Source organism: Thermobia domestica, chromosome 8 (genome assembly GCF_964235325.1).
Source record: "Thermobia domestica chromosome 8, izTheDome1.hap1.1, whole genome shotgun sequence".
In the NCBI taxonomy this organism is placed as follows: Eukaryota; Metazoa; Arthropoda; class Insecta; order Zygentoma; family Lepismatidae; genus Thermobia; species Thermobia domestica.
In genome coordinates, this window is record NC_137461.1 from 57272439 (window position 1) to 57294595 (window position 22157).

At 35.8% G+C, this 22157-nt stretch overlaps 1 protein-coding gene across 2 annotated transcripts in view; it reads left to right on the plus strand.

Moving 5' to 3' along the window:
• The window catches only part of LOC145692924 (uncharacterized), a 64647-nt gene that overhangs the window by 38733 nt on the left and 3757 nt on the right, over positions 1–22157 (plus strand). The window contains exons 9-10 of one of the 2 annotated variants that reach the window (XM_081768485.1): positions 13188–13355; positions 19593–19846. In XM_081768485.1, the coding sequence (XP_081624611.1) occupies positions 13188–13355; positions 19593–19846 (422 nt within the window). Of the gene's footprint in view, positions 1–4945; positions 5221–13187; positions 13356–19592; positions 19847–22157 lie in introns of those variants that run through there. The other variant, XM_081768486.1, reaches the window with a different exon arrangement.

Here is a 22157-nt window from a genome sequence, read left to right on the forward strand (position 1 = left end):
ATTCTGTTCTACCTGAGGAGCAGTAGAACTGAACAGGACGGCGATAATGTAAAATAGATGACCTCTTTGATTTCCAAAGACGGCAACTATTGGTGCTCGGTTATGTTATACGAGCGTGACGAAAGTGACAGAAGTGAATGTTGGGTGTATCGCAAGGGATAATATTCAAGACAATGGTGGCCTACAAAACTCATGGCTAGACCACATCAGCGAAGAGGAACAGTAATCAGAAGAAAACCCTTGGCGAAAGAAATGAAATGAATTTTTTTTAGTTTTACGTCCCACGGTTATGCCGGTTAGGCTAAAGGAGACAGTGATGATGAGAAATGAATGAAATGGTGAATGAAGAAAATGGAAGGAAACGGGAGAACACCGAGGAAACCCACGAAAAGGTGTTTGTCTACCACAAAGTTCACTTGGCGGAAGCAGGGTTTGAACTCGTGACCCCATGCACCAGAGGTGAACGTTCTACCACTGAGCCACCGCTGCCCGATCCTTAGCACAAGATGTCACCTAGAATTAAAGCGGATTGATACTCAGAACTGTTGTGAGTCTGCGATGAAAATGACGGAGGAACTCAAATAGTACCTCTCACATCTTGTATCGATAAGCACAGCCCGCACTAAGTTAACATGACTTGGACATACGGGGTCACGTTGGACGGACGGAAACGCTGATGATAAACCATAACGCTTTACCACAACGCCAATGGGGCTCCGAACATACTACATTCACTGCCAATGGGTGAACACACGTGATATGGTAGAATGAATCATCATTCATCTTATTTCAAAACAGGCCGTGTTCATGCATGTATCTTATTTCAAAGAAACGTTTGATCCGAATCGTTTTTATCTAACCATAAAACATAGCGGCAGCTCTGTAACGCTGTTGGCCACATTACCCTTGTTTTAAGTGAGTCCCGCGCTAATACTAATCGTCCGCGTCTCTGCCCGTGATTATATCACGATTTTAGGGAACCATGTGCACTTTATGGTCCCTATGCTACGGATCATATTTCAGGATTAAAATGTGTCTGCTCACACAACTGAGTGTTTTCCGGCGTGCTTTGAGGGACATCGAGATGAAATTGAGCACCTCTATTTTCCGCCCAATCCTCGGCCCTGAACATAATTCCACATCTGTGGTTCGTTTTGAACACGTGACCCCTACGCAGATTTTCGCCTTCATCCTATTATCTCAAGGAACTGAGTCATGCATTCCAGTGGAATGGTGTAATATGCCACTTGCTACTACCCACGTTTTCATTCCACGTCACGCCAGAGTTGTTCTGAGGGCGAAAGGTGGTCCAACACCATATTGATCGGGTAAGTTGCATTTTTTAGGTGTTTCCATTAAATTGATAAATATTGTATATCAAGACATTAATAACCGAGTTTGTTAGTACTTATTCATCCGTGTTTCTTTCCCTATTGCTTATTTGCTAGTATACACAACATGTGAATTTTTAAAGGAGATTAAACAAAAGAAAATACAGGTTACCCGAGAAATCCCTGACCATTTCTGGCAAAGAGCACTTGAGCTCAAATTAAGTGTTTATAATATTAAAGAAGACACTGTAAGTCAACGAAATCAAAGCAGTTGACTGGCCGCCCTCTATATCCTATCACTGAGGTGCACCTGAACACACGCTGCAACATTGCTGAAGTAATTGTACACACCGATCTCGAAATGAGTTCACGCATATCCGCTGAACCCTTAATCTTCAGGTGAAGGGTTAGGGATTTCTCGGGCACCCTGTACCTAAATTTGAATTCAACATCGAGTTTAGTTGCTCGAAAAACTTATCATTGTAAAGAGAAATTATTTCTCATTTAAAAGAATCTCTAAATTTTAATTGGCTTTTCCGTTATTCCGAATTACCTTTCCTCTGTAGTGTGGAGCGAATGTTGGAAGAATGAGTACATTTTCTATGTATTTATTTATATTTGAGAGAATTTCAGCATTATTTTTCTGTCCAACGACCTGCTACTGGTTCCTATAAAACCTATAGAAATTCTTTTGATCAAAATTGACTCAGGTGTATTACCATCAGTACAGGTTAAATTCGATGACAGCTGGTGACAATGTATATTACACTAAAAACTTTTTTAAAACTTATAAAGTTTAACTTCTCTAAAACAGCTGTAACAAATATATTTATCAGTTTTTCTTAGTATTTAATAATACTCAATAAACTGACAATAATTCTGTTATCATAAATTAATTCTGATATAAGCAATAAGATATGAACATGGTCATTAATAGTAATATTTTGTTGTGAGCTGTACTGAGGTATTTTGTTTTCTTATATCATTTATAATACTACTCATATACACTGAACCACAAAAGTATATCCCCCCCCCCCCTAAGTGCTCTAATTTCATTATTTGCGGTCCAGGTCATTTGCAGTTGTGAGAACGCCTAAACAGATGCAACCCGACTTACACGTAACTTTTCTCGGTACTGACAGCAGTTGGTAGCACTGAGTCAGGTCTTTATGCAAGTAAAATTGTGAGTAGATGACGCACGAAACATTTCTCCATTCTGAGATGAATCGCTCTGGTCCACAGCGTGTTGTCCAATGAACACTATATATTAATCTCAATATTGCTGTATATGTAATGTATTATTTCATTATATACTGTATATTCAAAGAAATAAAAACACTGATCACACATGTATCAGAAAATGCTTGAAAGTAGACGAGAATATCAAATCTAGAACAACTGCTGGAAATAAGTTTGCAAATGATTACCTTCATTGAGAGACCTTCTCCAATTCTCCTTCTCCCAACATCTTTTTCTTTCTTGGGAAGAGAAGATCTTGCTTGTCACACTGAGTATGCATTGAAATTGAAACATTTGAAAAAGTTTCAGCCTGGTTGGGATTTGAACCCGGGATTAACGAATAGAAGTTCAATGTGATAACCACTTACCTACCGTGCCACTTCAGCTTGCACCCCAACTAATACCTAGTTAAAATCGTTTCATGGAAGAATATGCACAAGATACTAATGCTTATGAGAGTGTCTTAATGACTTACTCGAGATTTCCTTGTTTAACTCAAAAACAAGTTATATAGACGTTCCTCAATGAAGAAAATATCACGAAAGTTCTTCAAGTTGAGGCTACGTTTCAGGGATAAACCCGATTTACAATACGTTTCTTCTTTACCATAACTTCTAATTTCCAAAGAAGAAAAGACGACAGAAATTATTTTTACGTTCTTTGAATTGTATCAACACGTGTAGAAATAGACAGTTCTATGTTTATGTTCCATAACTACTAGTTTATTTTCTCATAAACATATGAGGAATTTGTGGCAAAATGAGCCGGTGGCACTAGCCGAGTGATGTCGGGCGTTCGGCTTCTGATCATGAGGCGCAATCCACTAGGGATTACATTTTCTCTGAACAGCAAAGTCGGAATTTTAACTGTCCTCTGTGTTTCTATGTTCGTGTCCCTATAGTGTTTGGAATATGTTGAAAGGACATCAGGTGCCAGTGGCAAACAATACGCCGGTAGGGCTTTTGTTTTTTTAGAAAAAATGTGAAAGCAGGAAACTCCCATTCCAGCTACCTGGGTTCAAATCCCGTCCTGGCAATTATTAATTTTTCTGTATGGAAAGGTAATGTTTATGTAATTGGTATTGTAATTCTGCCATTCCTTTATTATTATTATTATTATTATTATCATTATTATTATTATTATTATTATTATTATTATTGTTGTTGTTATTATTATTATTACAGAAGGAAAGAAAAAGTCACATAGTCGAAGCTATTCATAGGATCAGAAAAGATATAGAGTATGTCAGGTGTTTCTTTGGTTTACACATGAACGCAATAATATTATTACGTTTATGGATTTACAGACAGAATTATAATTTTATTACAACAAGAAATGGAATATAAATATTTGTTAGCTGATAACAGTAATGCATTTTGTTTCGCCCTTCTTCTAGGCAGAAAAGTGAGATGGCATCATAAATAGATCACTCTCGGGACTAGAGTTGTAAGTTCGATCATTATTTGCAATTTGCGCGCAGCTAGGAACTCATTTTTGGCCCATGCTACAACAGTAAGCACGTGTTAGCATTTGTGTGTTCATCAATTCTTGTCCAAACACGTTATTTCCCAAACAGTACGAATTAAGGTTGATACGTATGACATAATTTTGTGCTGTTGGCATTTCGCTTGTGAAGAAAGTTGTCTCAGCGTTGAGACCCAGAGAAATTGAATATTTTATATGTTAGTATACATAAGAAGTATCACTATTGCAAATTATAAAAAAATCCTTAATTGTCTCAGCCGGAAGCGAACCCGCGAACCCGTTATGAAACTAACGCTTGAGCCACTACTCTAAGACATCAGAGATACTCATGTTGATTGGAGTCTGGTGTTTCAAGGTACTGGATTATTTTTTAAAAAGTTAACTAATTTAACGAGCCTTCCTCAGTACCTTATGTTTCCTATTTTTACGCGTTTTACTCACTTTTACAGTTTTTCCAGTAACTCTTTAAGAACAATAACAAAAACATAGAAACATTGAGGATAGTAAAAATCACAAACACTATTCGCGCGTTATTCCCTTGCCTGAAGTAAAACAATAACATGGGTGAACATCCAATTTTTGGTCTTCCATCTTCTATGTGTTGTCAAATCCAAAGTTGGAGTGGTTGAGTGGGTCAAGTGGGTCGAATTTTCTGAGTGGGTTAGTGTGTCGTGGGTCAACAGCATCTGACCAACTGCGACCCACTACCCATCATGATCCACTGCGACCCACCTACCGTAGCCCACTACGACCCACCATCCACCATGACCCACTCTGACCCACCGACCCACTCTGCTCGCTGCATTGTAGATAGCATCTTCTAAACAGCATATTTTTTCACCCTCGACCCTAGCCATAGAAACTAAAAACGCGTTTATGATTGGTTGCAGTTTTGCGATTGTCCAAACCTTCTGGTGTATGTATTGTGTATTATAATAGTAATAGAAGAAAATTGTCACTTTGTTGGAATTGAAGAAGAAGAACATTGAAGAAGCAGTTGACCTTAATTTATATCATGGCAGTCAAGGTGGAACAAAACGAGCCCTGTGGGACTTCTAACCCGTTCCTACTACTTCTGTTACTACTACTCTTACTACTACTCTTACGACTACGACTACTACTACTACTACTACTACTACTACAACTGCTACTTCTTTTACTGTGGATTCGTATAGCAAAACTGCACACGTAACTATTGTAAGTAAATCACATTTTTTAGTATTATTTTAATCTTATTTTAATGAACAGCGTGTTATGAAAATTTAGAAAATAAAATATGAAAATAAAACACTTTCCTTGGCCCGCATTAGAACCCACACTAAAAGAAATTATAATTATTACCCCATTGCGCTAGTACGCTCGGCCACGAAGACCGCTAGTAATAGGCAGTTGATTTATGCTATATTTATGCTACGTGGCAGAAACGGGTAACTCCAACTAACCAGAACCGTGTATTTAGCTCCTATGAGTGGGGTCGAGCGTGATTTTAAAATATGCTTCTGAACACTGGTGAATTTGTCTACATTTTACTTTCAAGGCTTCTATTTCCCTTTATCATTTGTTTCTGTTTACTTACCTGAGATGAGTATCTCTAAGTGAAAAAAGAACTTGAGGCACTTTTGGATATTGATATTTGTAATTGTAATAATAGCAAAATGACTCATACTACTACTTGGCTTTCGAGGCCTGTGAGTTTTTAGAGGAGCTTACTGGAAAAAATACATTTTTGAATCACAGTAATATATAAATTATTATATAAAAAATTGAACTGTGTGCGCCTAATCATCATGGCCAAATTGCAGTCAAATAAAATGGCTTTTGGTGTACAGGGCTTAATCCAAACTGGGATGTTATCATATTGCTTTCATTATAATAATATTCTAAGTGATAGTGGGGATCCGATTATTTGCAAATATATATATATATATATATATATATATATATATATATATATATATATATATATATCCCACAAGCCGTTAAACTTACCGAGCTGAAATTCAGTATATTTACTCTTTATTGAAAATGAACAGAACGTCTCCTAGCATATTGAAAATGAGCAGAACGTCTCCTAGCATTTTTAACATTCTATTTTATGGGGAGAGGTGGCACTTTCTATATATGGTAAATTAATAGTCGGTTAGTTTGTAAAAATAAACGAAAACGATAAATATTACTTGAGAAACAAATTAAGAAAAAATAGATCCGGGTTCGATTCCCGGCGGGAGCTCATGTGGCTCGCATTGCACGTTAATCCGTAGGTCCACGTCTCATATAGCATCGCTACTGAAAGGTACGTTAAACTCAAAATCAAATCAACTCAACAAAAAATACAATACTCCGCATCATATATCCATATATGCGTACCATGAACTTTCTACTATAATAATTGCTGAAGCTTGTTTATTATATAGAGCGCTTAAAGCACAGGGCAATCAACCCATAAAATTGTGAGAAAAATAGACATAAAATTTGTAATGAAAGCTTCTGTATGTTAGTCTAGTTACCTTGATTTGGGACTTCCAAATTTCATCCGTTTTTCCTCTGAAAAGTATCGATAATTCAACAAAGAAATAATTAGACTATGATAATTTACTTGAACTTCATCGTAATTTTGCCCATGACAAACACTTTACCATTTTATATCGTAAAGATCAGATCCATCGTTATTGTAACAGAGAGTGCTTGAGCGATTGACCGTAGAAATTCAAACTCCAATTAGTTAGAATTTCACAACCTGGTTTTATTACAAGTGTAAAGTCTAGTCGGTAGATAAGAGGCCGTGGATTATGTGTCAGAGTTGATGACGATATGTTTTGGTGGGTCAGTGGTTCACGGTGGGTGGTGGGTCGGTATGGGTCACGGTGAGTGGTTGGTCATGGTGAGTCGTGGGTCACGGTAGGTGGTGGGTCAGCGGGTCGTGGTCAAGTGTTCATTGACCCACGCCATCTCTGGTCAAATCTGTAAAACCAAACCAAACAAAGAGCTCTACAAAGCAGCATCAGCTCGGTTTGGCTTCAAGAACACTTGGACTTACGATGGACAAATTGTAGTGAAACATGGAAATATTAAGCATTATATTAGTAGCTTTGCTCAGATGGACAACATATAAGTGCAACCCTGGTAGCACGTTTCTGTGAATAATTATGAACACTTTCTTGCAATATGTTTCTATTCAACTTATTTTTTTATTTGTTGCTAGTTTCGTGAATTATTTTTATAGTTCAGTGTATTTAATCTATCTATCAATAATTATTTCAATTTGTATTTGTACTCCACTTCATATTGCAAAGCTAGGGATGTCTAAGTTACATATATTTTTGTTGTGCAGTGCCTATAACATTCTCTTCATATGTCGGATATCTTGTGTGTGTAGTTGTGTTGTTTATGTATCCAGTGTCGGCAGGAGACGTGTTGTTCTCTGTATGTGTGTGCATGCTATTATTGTGCTGTTATATCGGAGTTTCGTCTTGTTTTTGTTTTTGATGAATATTCTGGTAAGTAGAACTACCGATTATCTTGTACGTATGTATAGAGAAGGGATTCTTGTAAACATTTCAAGTATATTACTTTACATTGCATCTGATTATCTTCTCAGGATAGGACAATGAACGACACATTCGCAGACTTAAATATGGCAACCTTGATTACTAACTGTTTCAGTGGGCTTGACACTTCCATCCTCATAGAAAGTGACAATGACCTTCCTCCCTCCCCTTTGGAAACTACCTCCCATGACCAGAAACCAGATTTTGCCGAAGGGAACTTCAACGCTATTCATTTCAACGCGCAAAGCCTTCTTTCAAATTTCGCGGAAATTGAAAGCATTGTATCCTCTTTTAAACATGTGCATGCAGTACTTATTTCTGAGTCTTGGCTACAGGATTCCCTCTCAAACAACCTCGTTCATTTATCAGGTTTCCATCTCTTTACAAACAATAGAAAGGGTAAACGCGGCGGGGGTGTGGCAATATACGTACGAGACAACTTCCAGGTCAAACTTCTGTCTCAGTCAGCTGGTGTATATAACAGTAGTTCAGAATATATTATACTCGAAGTCACTGTAGGTCACCAGACATTGCTTTTGAGTGTTGTGTATCGTCCCCCCCGTACATCCTTCATAAACTTTGTTGACGATATTGCAAAACATTTACCCAATTATCAGCATTCCATAATAATGGGTGATACAAATTGGGATCTTTTAACAACGAAAGACGAAGTCTTGCAATATAGGGATACGATCTCGGGCCTTAACCTTGCTATCTGTCCTCTTGGTCCAACCCATCACATAAGGAACTCAGAATCATGGATAGATGTGATACTGGTATCCAAGGAAGAACATGTAATTAGCCACGGTCAAATCCACACACCGGGCATCTCGTACCATGATATGCTATATATATCCTACAAACTTCGAGTTCCGCAATATAAAACTAAATTCACTTCATACAGAGACTTTAGGTACATGAATGAAGTAGACCTGAACATCGACGCTGCCTGCTTGCCGTGGCACTTAATAAACTGCCTCCCCACAGTTGACGAGCAGGTAAATACTCTAAATTCTTTAATAATAAATTTGTATGATAGACACGCCCCTATAGTTAAGAAACGTGTTTCGCGACCACCATCACCATGGTTAACCGATGAATTACGTTCGTTAATGGCGCGGAGAGATAAAGCTTATAGAGCATACAGGAAACATGTTAAAAATAATGATCCTTCCAGTGATAGCACAATAAATTCCAATACAAAATTCGAAAACTATAGGATATTAAGAAACCGTTGCACTCAAGAAGTAAGGAAGGCAAAACGGCGCTTTGCCTATGAAATACTTGAATTCGAAAATAATGGAGCAGTTCTTTGGAAACGACTAAAAGTATTAGGTGTTGGGAGAAACATAGCCAAGAACGCAATTAACTATACGCCAGATGAATTGAACATTTTTTTCTGTCAAAGCCATATGATACCAGCCTCCATGAAACTGCAAACAATGAATAATATTGTAGCCTCGGAAATTAACTCCATGTTCTCGTTTTCTCACGTACAGCCTGCACATGTTTTAAAAGCGATCCAAAGAATTAAATCTAAAGCCACTGGTACAGATGATATTTCAATAACCATGATTAGGAAAATCCTACCGCATGTACTTAATCCTATCACTGACATTTTTAATTACTCTCTTGCCACAGGTACTTTTCCCACAGTATGGAAACTCGCTAAGATCCGCCCACTTCCAAAAAAGAACAACGCTGATAATATTGCAGACTATCGTCCTATCAGTGTCCTTCCCGTGCTTTCAAAAATTTTTGAATATATTGTAAATGATCAAATTCGGGAATACTTAACAACAAATAATTTATTGGATACATTTCAATCTGGTTTTCGAAGTAATCATAGCACATGCACTGCACTAGTAAACGTAACGGAGGATATAAGATGGGCTATTGATAACAGAAAACTGACGCTCCTTACTCTACTTGACTATAGTAAGGCATTTCAAACGATTGATTTTGACATATTACTTCAGAAATTATCATTATTGTTTAATTTTTCTGAACCAGTGGTTAAATGGTTTCATTCTTACCTTCACGAACGTAAACAAAGAGTAGTGATCAATCAGGATCACATATCGACATGGCATTGTATCAACAGTGGAGTGCCGCAGGGTAGCGTACTAGGTCCCCTTCTCTTTGCCCTTTACATTAATGATCTCCCTAAAATTCTCACATATTGTAAATACCACATTTACGCTGATGATTTTCAGTTATATGCTTCTTTTCCCCAACAAGATATTAATAATGCGATTGAGAAAATAAATACCGAGTTAAACAAAATCAGTGACTGGTCTACGGCTCATGGGTTAAAATTAAATGCAACAAAATCGCAGTGCATCTTAATTGGCTCCCAAAGAATTCTTTCTTCTATTAATATCTATCAGCTCCCAAATATAAAATTGTCCAATACTGTTATTCCATTCTCTACAACTGTCAAAAATTTGGGAGTCATACTAAATCAACATCTCTCCTGGTCAGATCAAATAAATGGAGTTTGTAAGAGAGCATTTGGTGCCCTGCATACGTTAAATCGACTAAGAAATTTCTTACCAATATCTTTGAAGATCAAACTTGTCAAGGTACTGGTGTTCCCACATCTTGACTATTGTGACTCAGTCTATTCTGATCTAACAGAAAATCAATCAAAGCGCTTGCAAAGAGTCCAAAATGCCTGCATTAGATTTATTTTCAATATAACTTACAGGGAACATCTCACATCTTTTTATAAAAAACTGTCATGGCTGACGGTAGCTGGAAGAAGAAATTTACATAATCTTACCCTATTGTACAAAATACTGACTACGTCAGAACCATCGTATCTAGCCCGTAGATTTTTATATTTATCTGACTTTCATACTAGAAGCACAAGATCACAAGATAATTTCTTGCTCTCCATACCCAGTCACAATTCTGATTCATACTCAAAATCCTTCACAGTAAGTACTACACGCCTCTGGAACAGTTTACCTCAATTAACACACAACGTTTCCACAGTTGCCAAATTTAAAAAATCTGTAAATTCCCTTCTCTTAAGTAAAGATAAGGATACTGGTAGCACATGAGGCATCTTCGTTTTACCAGACTATTAATAACCCACATATGAACACACAACCAATAGGTAACCTATGCTAATTTGTACAGCTTATATATTCATACTTCTTTTACCGCTATAGGCAATATGCAATCTAGGTTTTCTCCATGTTATTTTGTTTCCTCTATTGTATGTTATTTTCAATTTTTGTTTTTGAAGTGTTTAACCATTTTTTTATTTTAAGTAGTATATTCTCTTTTTATGTGGTTCAGTACTTTTCTTATTGTAATTGTTAATATTTTCTATATATTGGTGCTTTTTTTTTAAAAAAAAAATACATAATGTATGCACATGGTTAAGTGCTCGGAGAAGGCTGCAGAGCCTTAACTTCGCCACGTAAAAGAAGTCATAAATAAATAAATAAATAAATAAATAAATAAAAGAGCAATATTAATACAAAACGCTCAACATCTTAGCTATTCATGACATAACTATTGCATGATTCGAATAACTCTATTATATCCACAAGCCATCATTTGTCATATTTTACCGAAATACGTCATGACTTTTCAGATAACCTGATACTTTAAATGTTGTTAATACGCGAAGTTCATTGATCTCATCACTTATTCACTTACTCTCTTATGATCATCACAACCTTTAGGGTACTTCCCATAGATATAGAAAAGTGAAATGTAGTATCCAGGCTTGGTGTAGCATGCAAGTAAACAAATACAAAAGCAACAGGATAATATTTCCCTCCCCCAAACCCCCTACAATGGAGTGTGTTGATTATTCAACAAAAAGACTTGAAATCCAATCAGAAAATTCATAAAATATAAAATATGTAGCCAGGTCTCTTAATAATGATAATAATAATAATATAATAATAGTAATAATATAATAATAGTAATATAATAATAATAATAATAATAATAATAATAATAATAATAATAAGAAGAAGAAGAAGAAGAAGAAGAAGAAGAAGAGGTTAAAAGCTCTGCAAGGATTTTTTAGGTTATGTTCTCTTGCCTAAATTTTTCTCTACATTTTACATGACCAAGTTCAAACAGCAGGCTAGGGTAGCGCGCAAATACTGAAACTCTTGGGATCGGCGTAAATGTTGCCGGCTTTTCTTCTTTGGAAATTAGAAGTTACTTTGAGAAAGAATAGTAGTAATGTAAATCGGGAGCAGTTAAAAACAATGAGGTAGCCTGGTAAGTGGTTAGCGTATTAAACTTCTATTCGGCGGACCCGGGTTCGAATCCCGACCAGGTTGAAACTTTTTCAAATGTTTCAATTTCAATTTCAATACATAGTGTGACAAGCAAGATCTTCTCTCCTTAAGAAATAAAAAGATGTTGGAATGAGGAGAATTGGAGGTCTCTCAATGAAGGCAATCATTTTCACACTTATTTCCAGCAGTTATTCTAGATTTGAAATTTTCAGCTACTTTCAAGCATTTCCTGATTCATGCGTGATCAGTATTTTTATTTCTCTAAACATACAGTATATAAAGAAATAAAACATTACATACACAACAATATTGAGATTAATGTATGGTGTTTTTTGGAAAACACGATCCGAACCATAGAGATTCATCTTAGAATGGAGAACTGTTTCGTTAGTCACCTACTTTACAATTTTACGTGCATAAGCACCTGGATCAGGGCTACCAACTGCTGTCAGTGCCGAAAAAAGTTACGTCTAAGTTAGGTTGCATCTGTCTAGATGTTCTCACAACTGCAAATGACCTGGACCCCAAGTAATGGAATTTGAGCCCTTAGGGGTTAAGATACTTTTGTGGTTCAGTGTACAATGCATTACAACAGAAATTGATTTAAACGATTATGCTAAAAAGTACTTGTTAATGGTCAGTTTGACAAAGTATATATAGATCAAGCAAAAAGCAATATTTGTACCAGAATAGCTGAGCACATTCGCACATCGAAATATCGAAGCTTGCAACAGTTATCCGGGTTGGTAGCGCATCTTAAGGACTATAACCATAGCATGGCGGACTTATGTTTAATAGAGAAAGCAAAATCAGCAACTGAACGAAAACTTAAAGAATCCTATTACATTCATAAAGAGAAATCTACATTCAATTTAGATAAAGGAGAAATAGATGTTATTATGAACAGTCTTTTTACTACATATTTCTGCTGTCTGGAAGGTAAAAAAAGATGAACAGTGAACAGTGACGAGTGAGTCACCATTTGTTTGTGTTTATTTTTTTTACAGGAGACTTGTGCTCCTCATTTTTAAATTCTTTATTTTTTATTTATTTATTTATTTATTTATTTTATTTTTTTTACCTTTCCACATTTCCCTCTATTTTTTTAATCCTCTTCGAATTGCATTTCAGCTGAAGATGGAAGAAGGATCTTCCGAAAGCACTACTTAGTTTTAAAAGAATATTTTGTTTTTTGTGGTGAGACTAGCCTTTTGCTTTCATTTTTTCTAAATATTATCACTGCTCGCAATACTGTGATATGCTAAAAAGTAATTTATTTCCAAGTTAAAGAGAGCTTTTCTCTCTTTCAGGGATTGCTATTTGCGTTTCTGTTCTCAAGAATATAACCTCAAAAACTTCCATGAAGCAATACATCTTTGCAACAACTCTGTTCAGGATAAGTACAAAAATGGGGTACGAGATGCAGCTTTACCAGCGCATAATATGTGGGACAGTGATACGTTTCAAAATTATCTAAAGTACGTTTGCCTTAAATTTATATTGATACTTTAGTTAAGGAAATAGTTTTGAAATAACTTGTTAGAGTAGGAGAGAAGGGGTTACATTGGTACACGGGACACATATGTACGAGGTAGATATTTTTCCACTGTGAAGAGGTAAATGGACAACAGTTTAATGTTGGTAACATTGGTGACAAACGAACATCGTGAGGCACAGTTGATGGATGGACACAGCATTCTTTTCTCTGTGCGGAAAAGAACTTTATTTCTTAGACCAAAAGTAAGTTTTCACTTATTTCTTTGTAAGCTTGTATTTGTAATAAGCACTGGATTTTTGAAAACTTATGTATGTTGCATGAAAGTGTAATTCTTTACAAATAATTTCATTTATGTTCAATTGCCCTGCGTGGAGTAATTTTTCAGTTATAGGAATTAATGATCCTGAAGTTCGGTTGGGGTACATTAGTACACATGCATATGGGGTGGATTGGTACGGACCAATGTGCCCCCGCTGCTCTGTACCAATCTACCCCTTCCATTTGTAATTATAAGGGTAGACTACTCTTTGTGCATTTGTCATGTAACACAGTTTTCATTGTGATTAACATCAAGTAGATAAAGTTACTAATAATATAAACTATCTCTTGTGTGATCGCTTGATTTCCGTAATCAAAGCGTGAAAATAAATCAACCAAAATAATATGGAAAACTTCCCTTTTATTAGATTTCCGTACAGTTGATGCGGAACTATAGGTATAGCCGATAGGTACACAAACTTTTGAATGGAAAACTGTTTAACCATTTAGGAGCCGTGATAGCAAAAATGTGAAGATTCTTCCCCATAACATGCGAGTGATTTTAATAGGCACATGTCTAGCAAAATAAACCTCAAATATATATTTGTACATGGACGCTAAAAGCCAGCGTATACTAAGCGTGATATTTATTCAACTTTCAGCACCTTATTTGAAAGTTATTCGGCGAAGTTCTTGAAACTTTAATATTACAAAGGTAACCAAGAAAGTTCTGTCACTTTGCCAGGTCTTCGGTAAGGGTGTCGTGACTAGCGGACAGTGCAACTACGGTTTAACACGTTTAAAGACGGTGACGAAACACTGGAAGAAGCACCACGTGCCGGAAGACCAACACATGAAGACCATTTAGGCAGCAGTGAACATCCTCCTCTTATACAAAATGAAGATCTTCAGGCAGCAATTAAGACGAACAGTGGCCAGACATGTGAGAACTGATACTACAATTCAGTGTGAACGAAGAAACCGTTCGGCAGCGCCTCCATCAACTTGGGAAGCACTACAAATTGGGTCGATGGGTTCCACATGATTGGATCTGAGCCAGAACGCAACGCGAGCAGATGCCTGTGTTTCTTTACTATCTTGTCTGAGGAAGGAGCCATTTCTAGATAGCATGTTAACATATGATGAGAAGTGGGTCCTGTACGAAGCTTCACGGTGACGTCATCAAAGGTCATGAACCGGTTCCAAAACAGCCGAAACCAGCACTGCACCAGAAGGTTTTTCTCTGTGTTACATAGAATGCTCGTGGCATAGTGCATCCGGAACTACTACCAGCTTGTCAGAGCATCAGTACAACTCTGTACTGCGAGCAGTTGGTTTATATTCAAGAACAACTCAAAACTATGGAGCCAGCACATCTGAATCACAAAGGGGTCCTCTTGTTACAGGACAACGCTAAGCCTCACGTGGCTAGGATGACCCGGGACACCATTCTATGCCTTAGATGGGAAACACCACTGCATCCACCATACTCCCCGGATATTGCACCATCCGATTATCACCTGTTCTACCGCGATGGAATACATGGCCTTTCAGAACGTTGGCAAAAGGTCGTCAATTCTGATGGGACTATTTTTGATATTCCAGGCACGTCTTATGTGACGTATCGGTGTTCGAAAGTTGTGGGTGAAAAAGCGACAGTATTTTCTTGGTTACCTTTATAATAACAAAGCTCCGCCTCCTTTGGAGAAAAGAAGTACGCTCGAACCAAGAGTATAATATCTTTTCCAGTTAGTAGGTGAGATATTAAAGATTTCGCGGGGCGCGGTGGCTCAGTAGTGCTTGGGGTCCCTGGTTCGATCCCAGCTCGCCCGTTTGGACTTTGTGGTGAATAAACACCGTGCTCGTGAGTTTTCTCGGGGTTCTCCCATTTTCTCCCACTTCCTTCATTCCACCATTTCATTCATTTCTCATAATCACCGTCTCCTTTAGCCTAACCGGCATAACCGTGGGACGTAAAACTCAAAGATTTCATTTCATTTTTTCATATGAAAGATTTCAAAATTTTGTAAACTGTAGGTAGCCCTTGGATTGTTTACTTCTATTTTTCCTTGTAGAGACAGAACCTCATTTATAGTACTTTTTTATCTTGTAAATAGCTTGCGGAACTTTTAAATTTTGATGAGAACACAAGCAAACATTAGACTTTTTATTTATTTATTTTTTTATTTATTTTTTTATTTTTTATTTTATTTTTTTTTTTTTTTTTTTGTAACAGGTTGAACTAGATTTGTTGAATTACCAAAGATTGTTACAAATCTTCACATTCTTTTTATGAAACATGTTTTTAAAGAAGTTTAATAGAATATTATACCTCAAAATATTTCATGGAAAAATAAAACAAAAAAAAAATGTTATCTCTATTATCAAAAAGTCTGTGTGATATTTCGCTTTTCTCGTACCAATCTGTCCCAGGCCAGTACGAATCTGCCCTTACATGGGGAAGATTGGTACAGATTGCAGACCTTTCCTAAAATGTAATTTACTCCAGGTAGGACACTAGTAAAAACAATATTGTACATTGTAAATGTAGCTAAAGAATCACAGTTTAAGTAAGGAAAAAATCGTGTTTCTCAAGCTGACGATGTGTTTTACAATCTCGGGTAAGTATAAATCGTACCTATGTACCTCCCCCCCCCCCTTCTCTTCCATATACAAAGAAGAACTTCTCAAACTAATTATTCAACGCACGTTCTGATACGATAACATTTGTCTTCTTAGGGAGGCGCGTTTAACGCTGTAATGGACCAGTTTCGGCCCATCTCAGATTATATATATGATATCTGTGATTATCTTTGTAGCTTTTAATCCATGTTATCTCCGGACAATGTCACTTTAATTTACTTTTCTGAATAAATTTATCTCTGTTTTATTACATTTTAATCCAGCACATGTAATTATGGAATTATGTTTGTCCATTTTGTCTAAGTTTATTCTGGTTTATTTGAAAACTCTCTCTGTTTACTTCTCTTTCTGTGCATTTAGAATTGATATTATTGTTACATTCTCGTAAAAAGAAATGGGTTAGATGATTCATTGAATTTAAAATTTATAAAATAATTCGAATTTATTATTGCCAAGTGAGACACATTGCGGATATAATTTAATTAATCTTCAAATTTTAACGTCTCATTCTTGCTGATACAAAATCATATTGTTTTGTAATCTGGATAATGATGAAAATCAATGTATCTGTAAACTCGTAAGACCTGACGTCCATGTACCTTGTGTCTACAACGTCCAAACTTCTGAGTAGGAATTCTAAATGCATTTTGTATCAAATAAGCATGATATTTCGATCAGTTCATAACTTTGGACTATTCAATCAAGTAAAATTAGAATCATAAGTTGTATATATATATCGGTATTTAATTGTTACGATTCTTTTCTTTTTGGTTTGCTTGTTTTAAACTGTTATGTCATGTAGTGAATTTAATTCAATACCGAAGTAACTATATTATACAATTAGATATCTGAGTCTCTATTATTGTGATAACTTGTTGAAAAAGATAATAGTTAATTTGCCGTTCTGATCAATCGTCGAAAGAAGAAATAGTAGTTTTTTCATGTTATGGTATAATGTTTTGTATTGAAAAGGTTTTTAATGAATAATGATTTAGGATTTATGTGAAATAGATAATTTGAAGAGGATTGTCTAACTATCTGTAGGAAGGCCTTTTTGCTGATTGCGGTATGATATGTACCGTGTTATGCAAAAGTGAACTAAGCGCCAAATTTTGAAAATCCACGTAAATGCGACGAGTGGTTCCTGATAAGCATTAAAACGTTTTGCACAATCGAAAAGAGAGGAAAATCAACACCTTTCCAAGAAAAGAAACATAATTTCACTTTTGATTACGGCTACACTAATGCTGGACATCAACCTTTAAACGTAATTTTCTCAAAAGTATGAAAGTGGCGCTTAGTTCGCTTTTGCAGGACACGGTACATATGGTTATTGCATTTTCTGGTATATTTTGATATTTTTCACTGCCATTTAGATATATAATACGTACAAAGCTAGATTTAACATCTATCCAACGTTGACATTATGTAACCAATTGACGTTACATTATGACTAATCAACTCTACGCTCTGACAAGGAAATCTAGTAGTATTAGTAACTGATATTTGGAATTGTAGTATTCTGGTAATTTGTGTATTGATTAGTTTTTCTGTGTAGAATCCTTCTTCTTGAAGTCCGTTTTGTAACCTGAATGAAGTTCGAACTTGAACTTTCAAGCTTGTTCATAATCTGAGTTGATGTCACGTGACCGAGATGAATAAGTTGTTCTCTGCAATCTACGCCTCTTGACTGATTAAGATCTTCAAACCTTTTTATTGTCGTCTTGTCAGTTACAGCACGAGAATTTGATTTGAGTCTTAAGGGTGTGGGTAGATACAAAGTGAAATTTCTCCATACTAGTAAGAAAGCTACCCTAATACGGTTGAAAATCGCTAAGAACTAGGTAATATCATTGCCAAAGAATAAATTTCATGTTTATTTTATTTTACATATGCATTTCTAAAGGAAAAAAGTGTAAAAATGGTTTTAAAATTAATTTTTGTTCGTATGGATCTTAAGAAAATAGATTCTGCGTGTTCCGAAAGATTTTGAAACGGAAAATTTATTTTGGAGAGATTAAAGTAAAGACTAATAAAGTGACATACAGGAAGTCGTTTCAGGTTTATGTTAACAAATTCAATCGCTAGGTAGCAGCACGTGTGAACACTCCGAAGAAGTTATTGCGGGAAGTTCGAAATTGTTGCGTGTTGACTTATAGGAAGAATGTCTCCTATATATGTGAGGGATCATAAAGCTCCGAAAATGACAACCATTTAGAAGGGCTATAGTTATACCCTTTCAGACATGATAGATAAATAAGTAAACAGCGTATGACAAAATGTTTTCATGTTTCAAAGAGAAAGATCAACTCTGTGTTGAATCACAATAAACCGGGCACCACTACAGGATCTGTTGCGACTGTGAATTGCAGAATTGCGTAAGATTTACATCTTACAAAGAATCAAAGGGCTTCAGTTCTTATGTTCCGTTCTTCACATATCATGAAGAGAAAGATGAACAGTCGAAATTTATAGAAAAGAATACAGAAATAGATGGCTAAAACAGTTAAGAAACTTTAGTTTAGTTTTGATTTAAAATAATTTACTAAGGACAATACTTTTTTGGGGTGAAGAGAATACCAAATAATTTAGTTTGAATTCTTAAACAAATTTACTTTTAAATTTATTATATTTTATGTTTTCTATTTCCCTTATTCCGTTTCTAGAATGTTTTATGTCAACTGTGTGTTTGACATATCATTAGAGATTTAGTGATGGAGCTAAGAATCTAACAGCTCTGGTTTCCAACTTTTTTTTAAGTAGTCAAGAATATCACTGAAAACGGAAACCTCTAAAAAAATACATTTGTGAAACAACACATATTGTCTGTTTTGTTATCAATCGTTGAAAGTTAACTGGCTCATGACAACAGCCTGCTACGTAATGTCTCATTCTGAGGGAAATCATGTGGTAAAAATTAAAGTCTTATAGCTACAAGCTATGGGAAAAACACTTATCTAATACGCTAAGTTTATTAGGACATGAAATAAGTTTCCTTTCCTTAGCGCGTAACGATAGAAGTTATTTTTACTGAACTTTTCTCAAGGGCCGCCATTGGCCCCATTAAGAATGTTAATGAATTGCGTTGACAAAATGGTTCGTTATAGATAATATGCGTCTTGCACGTTAATTAGGACATTACGTGAGTTTCTTTCCCTTAGCGCGTAGCAATAGAGTTTTTAATTTCTTTTCTGTGTAATTTCTCTCAAGAGCCGCAACTGGCCCCATTAGGAATGCTTAATGGATTTCGTTGACAAAATGGTTCGTTATAGATAATGTGCATTCTCTTATCATCTCTCTTCCTTTTTACTGACAGAAACATTGGTTTGCCAAATGTTTGGAATGAGTGTGTATACTCCGGCATGAAAAAGGTGTTAATATCAGTTGTCCAAGCATCACAAGATAACATGTTTTGCGGCAGAAATTACTTTGAACTGTATGGAGCTGATTTTATGTTAAGCGAGGATTTTAACCCATGGCTTCTTGAGATCAATCATTACCCTGCTATGCACGGTAGTACAGAAGTGACTGCAAGGCTGTGTCCACAGTGCCTTGAAGATATTATCAAAGGTACATTAGGCTAGTAATAAACTTAAAGTTTGTGATTTTTAAGAGTAAGTCTCTCAGTAATTAGTGGGCTTACTGGTTTTAAGTTCTATTATGTTCTTTGAAGCGGATTATTGAATTCAAATAAGTATTTTAGAAGAATTTTGTTTATAAATTCAAACAAAACTCAACATTTCAATCAATTATCGATCTGAATGCTGATCATTGTAGCTTTATAACTACGTATAATTTATATAAAAAATAAAGTCTGAGCAAAGCAAAACTTATTATGTATTAATCTGTTTCATTTTGCGGCAATATATTAGTGCCTTTATGGGACACATTATATCAGACAATATTTCATTTCCTTCATCAAACACATCATATCAGACAATGTACCGTTCCCTTCATCAGACACATTATATCAGATATATACTATTACCTTCATTATCACATTATATCGGACAACGTATCATTGTCTTCATGAGACACATTATATCAGACAATATATCATTGTCTTCATCAGACACATTATATCAGGCAATATATCATTGCCTTCATCAGACACATTATATCAGACAATATATCATTGCCTTCATCAGACACATATCAGGCAATATATCATTGCCTTCATCAGACACATTATATCAGACAATATATCATTGCCTTCATCAAACAATATATCATTGCCTTCATCAGACAATATATCATTGCCTTCATCAGACACATTATATCAGGCAATATATCATTGCCTTCATCAGACACATTATATCAGGCAATATATCAATGCCTTCATCAGACATGTTATATCAGGCAATATATCAATGCCTTCATCAGACACATTATATTAGAAAATATATCATTGCCTTCATCAGAGAGCTCCTTCGTGGCTAAGCGGTTATCGTATGCGCCTTTGGCGTGGGAGACCCGGGTTCGACTCCAGGCAGGAGCTCATGCGTTCGGATTCCACGTTAATCAGTAGATCCACGTCTCATATAGCTTCAGTGCTGAACGGGACGTTAAACTCAAAATCAACTCAACTCAATACCTTCATCAGACACATTATATTAGACAATATATCATTGCCTTCATCAGACACATTGTAACAGACACAATATAGCAATTACTTTCATAAAATACATTATATCAAGCAATATAGCAATTATCATTTTTAGACACATTATGTCAGATAATTTGCCTGCTAAAGGCAATAACATATTGCCGAAATTGTAACACAAATTAGTACTAATAGGCAGTGGTGCTATTCTAATTTTTTAACAACCTGTTCTCCCCCCCCCTCTCTCTCTCTCTCTAGGAGACAAATAGATATAACTTCCTTAGGAAACAAACTATACAAAGTAGATAAAAGCAAATCTTTTACTGGATACTACAAGCGACAAACAGAGAAATACACAGTATTCTAATATAAGGTGGTGTGACAAAATATGAACACTGCAAATACACTGGAAACGAATTTTCCAAGATACATGGTTGTCAAAAAGTATTGGAAAGACCTTCATCCAGCAATAGATCGACAATTATTGATAATGGTATGTATGTGTTTCAAATATAAATAACGCTCACTGCTTCATTCATATAACCCCAGTTCTCATTTTTGGTACCTTAGCATCTGATATTAAGCAATAAACGCTTATATTTTGTCCTGAGAAATCCTATAGCTACAAGGATTTCTTTTTAAAAAATACCATTCTCTAGTCCCGCCAATAATCTTCTGATATGTACAGAGCAAAGCAAGTTTTTTCTTTAGGGTTTTTATTGTTTTTGGGTATCAAAAATTTTCTGAATCCATTATATATGTGTATTTGTGTGTGTGTGTATGTGCGTGTGCGTGCGTGCGTGCGTTTATGAATTGTCTGTAAAACTAATTTTTTGAAGATGAAATTTGCAAGAACTAAATTCTGATTTGTACGTCCCCTCAACAAGTGAAACCACCCAACCTTCAATCAATTTCTTGAAATATTCATGAATGTCAGTGCCGATGAAAGTACTTTAAGGATATACTGTGCTGAATCACGAAATCGTAGAGATAATAGTGCGGAAAGTGTCGGACTCTGCTATTTTAATCATACTAGATGAGTCCACAGACGCAATTGGACAAATAGCTATGCTTTGGGCGTTTTGACGTTCCCCTTCACAGGTGAGGAAATGAACCTTATGTTGTGCGAGATGAATGAAGTGGAGAAACTAATGCTAGTACAATGTAAAGTTCGTAAAAGTGTCATGGTGGTTCCAGGCCAGGCAATTCGTATATGATTTATGTACAAGAGTCGTTCAAGGTTGACCGGGATTTCCTACGTAAATATTCGATGAATAG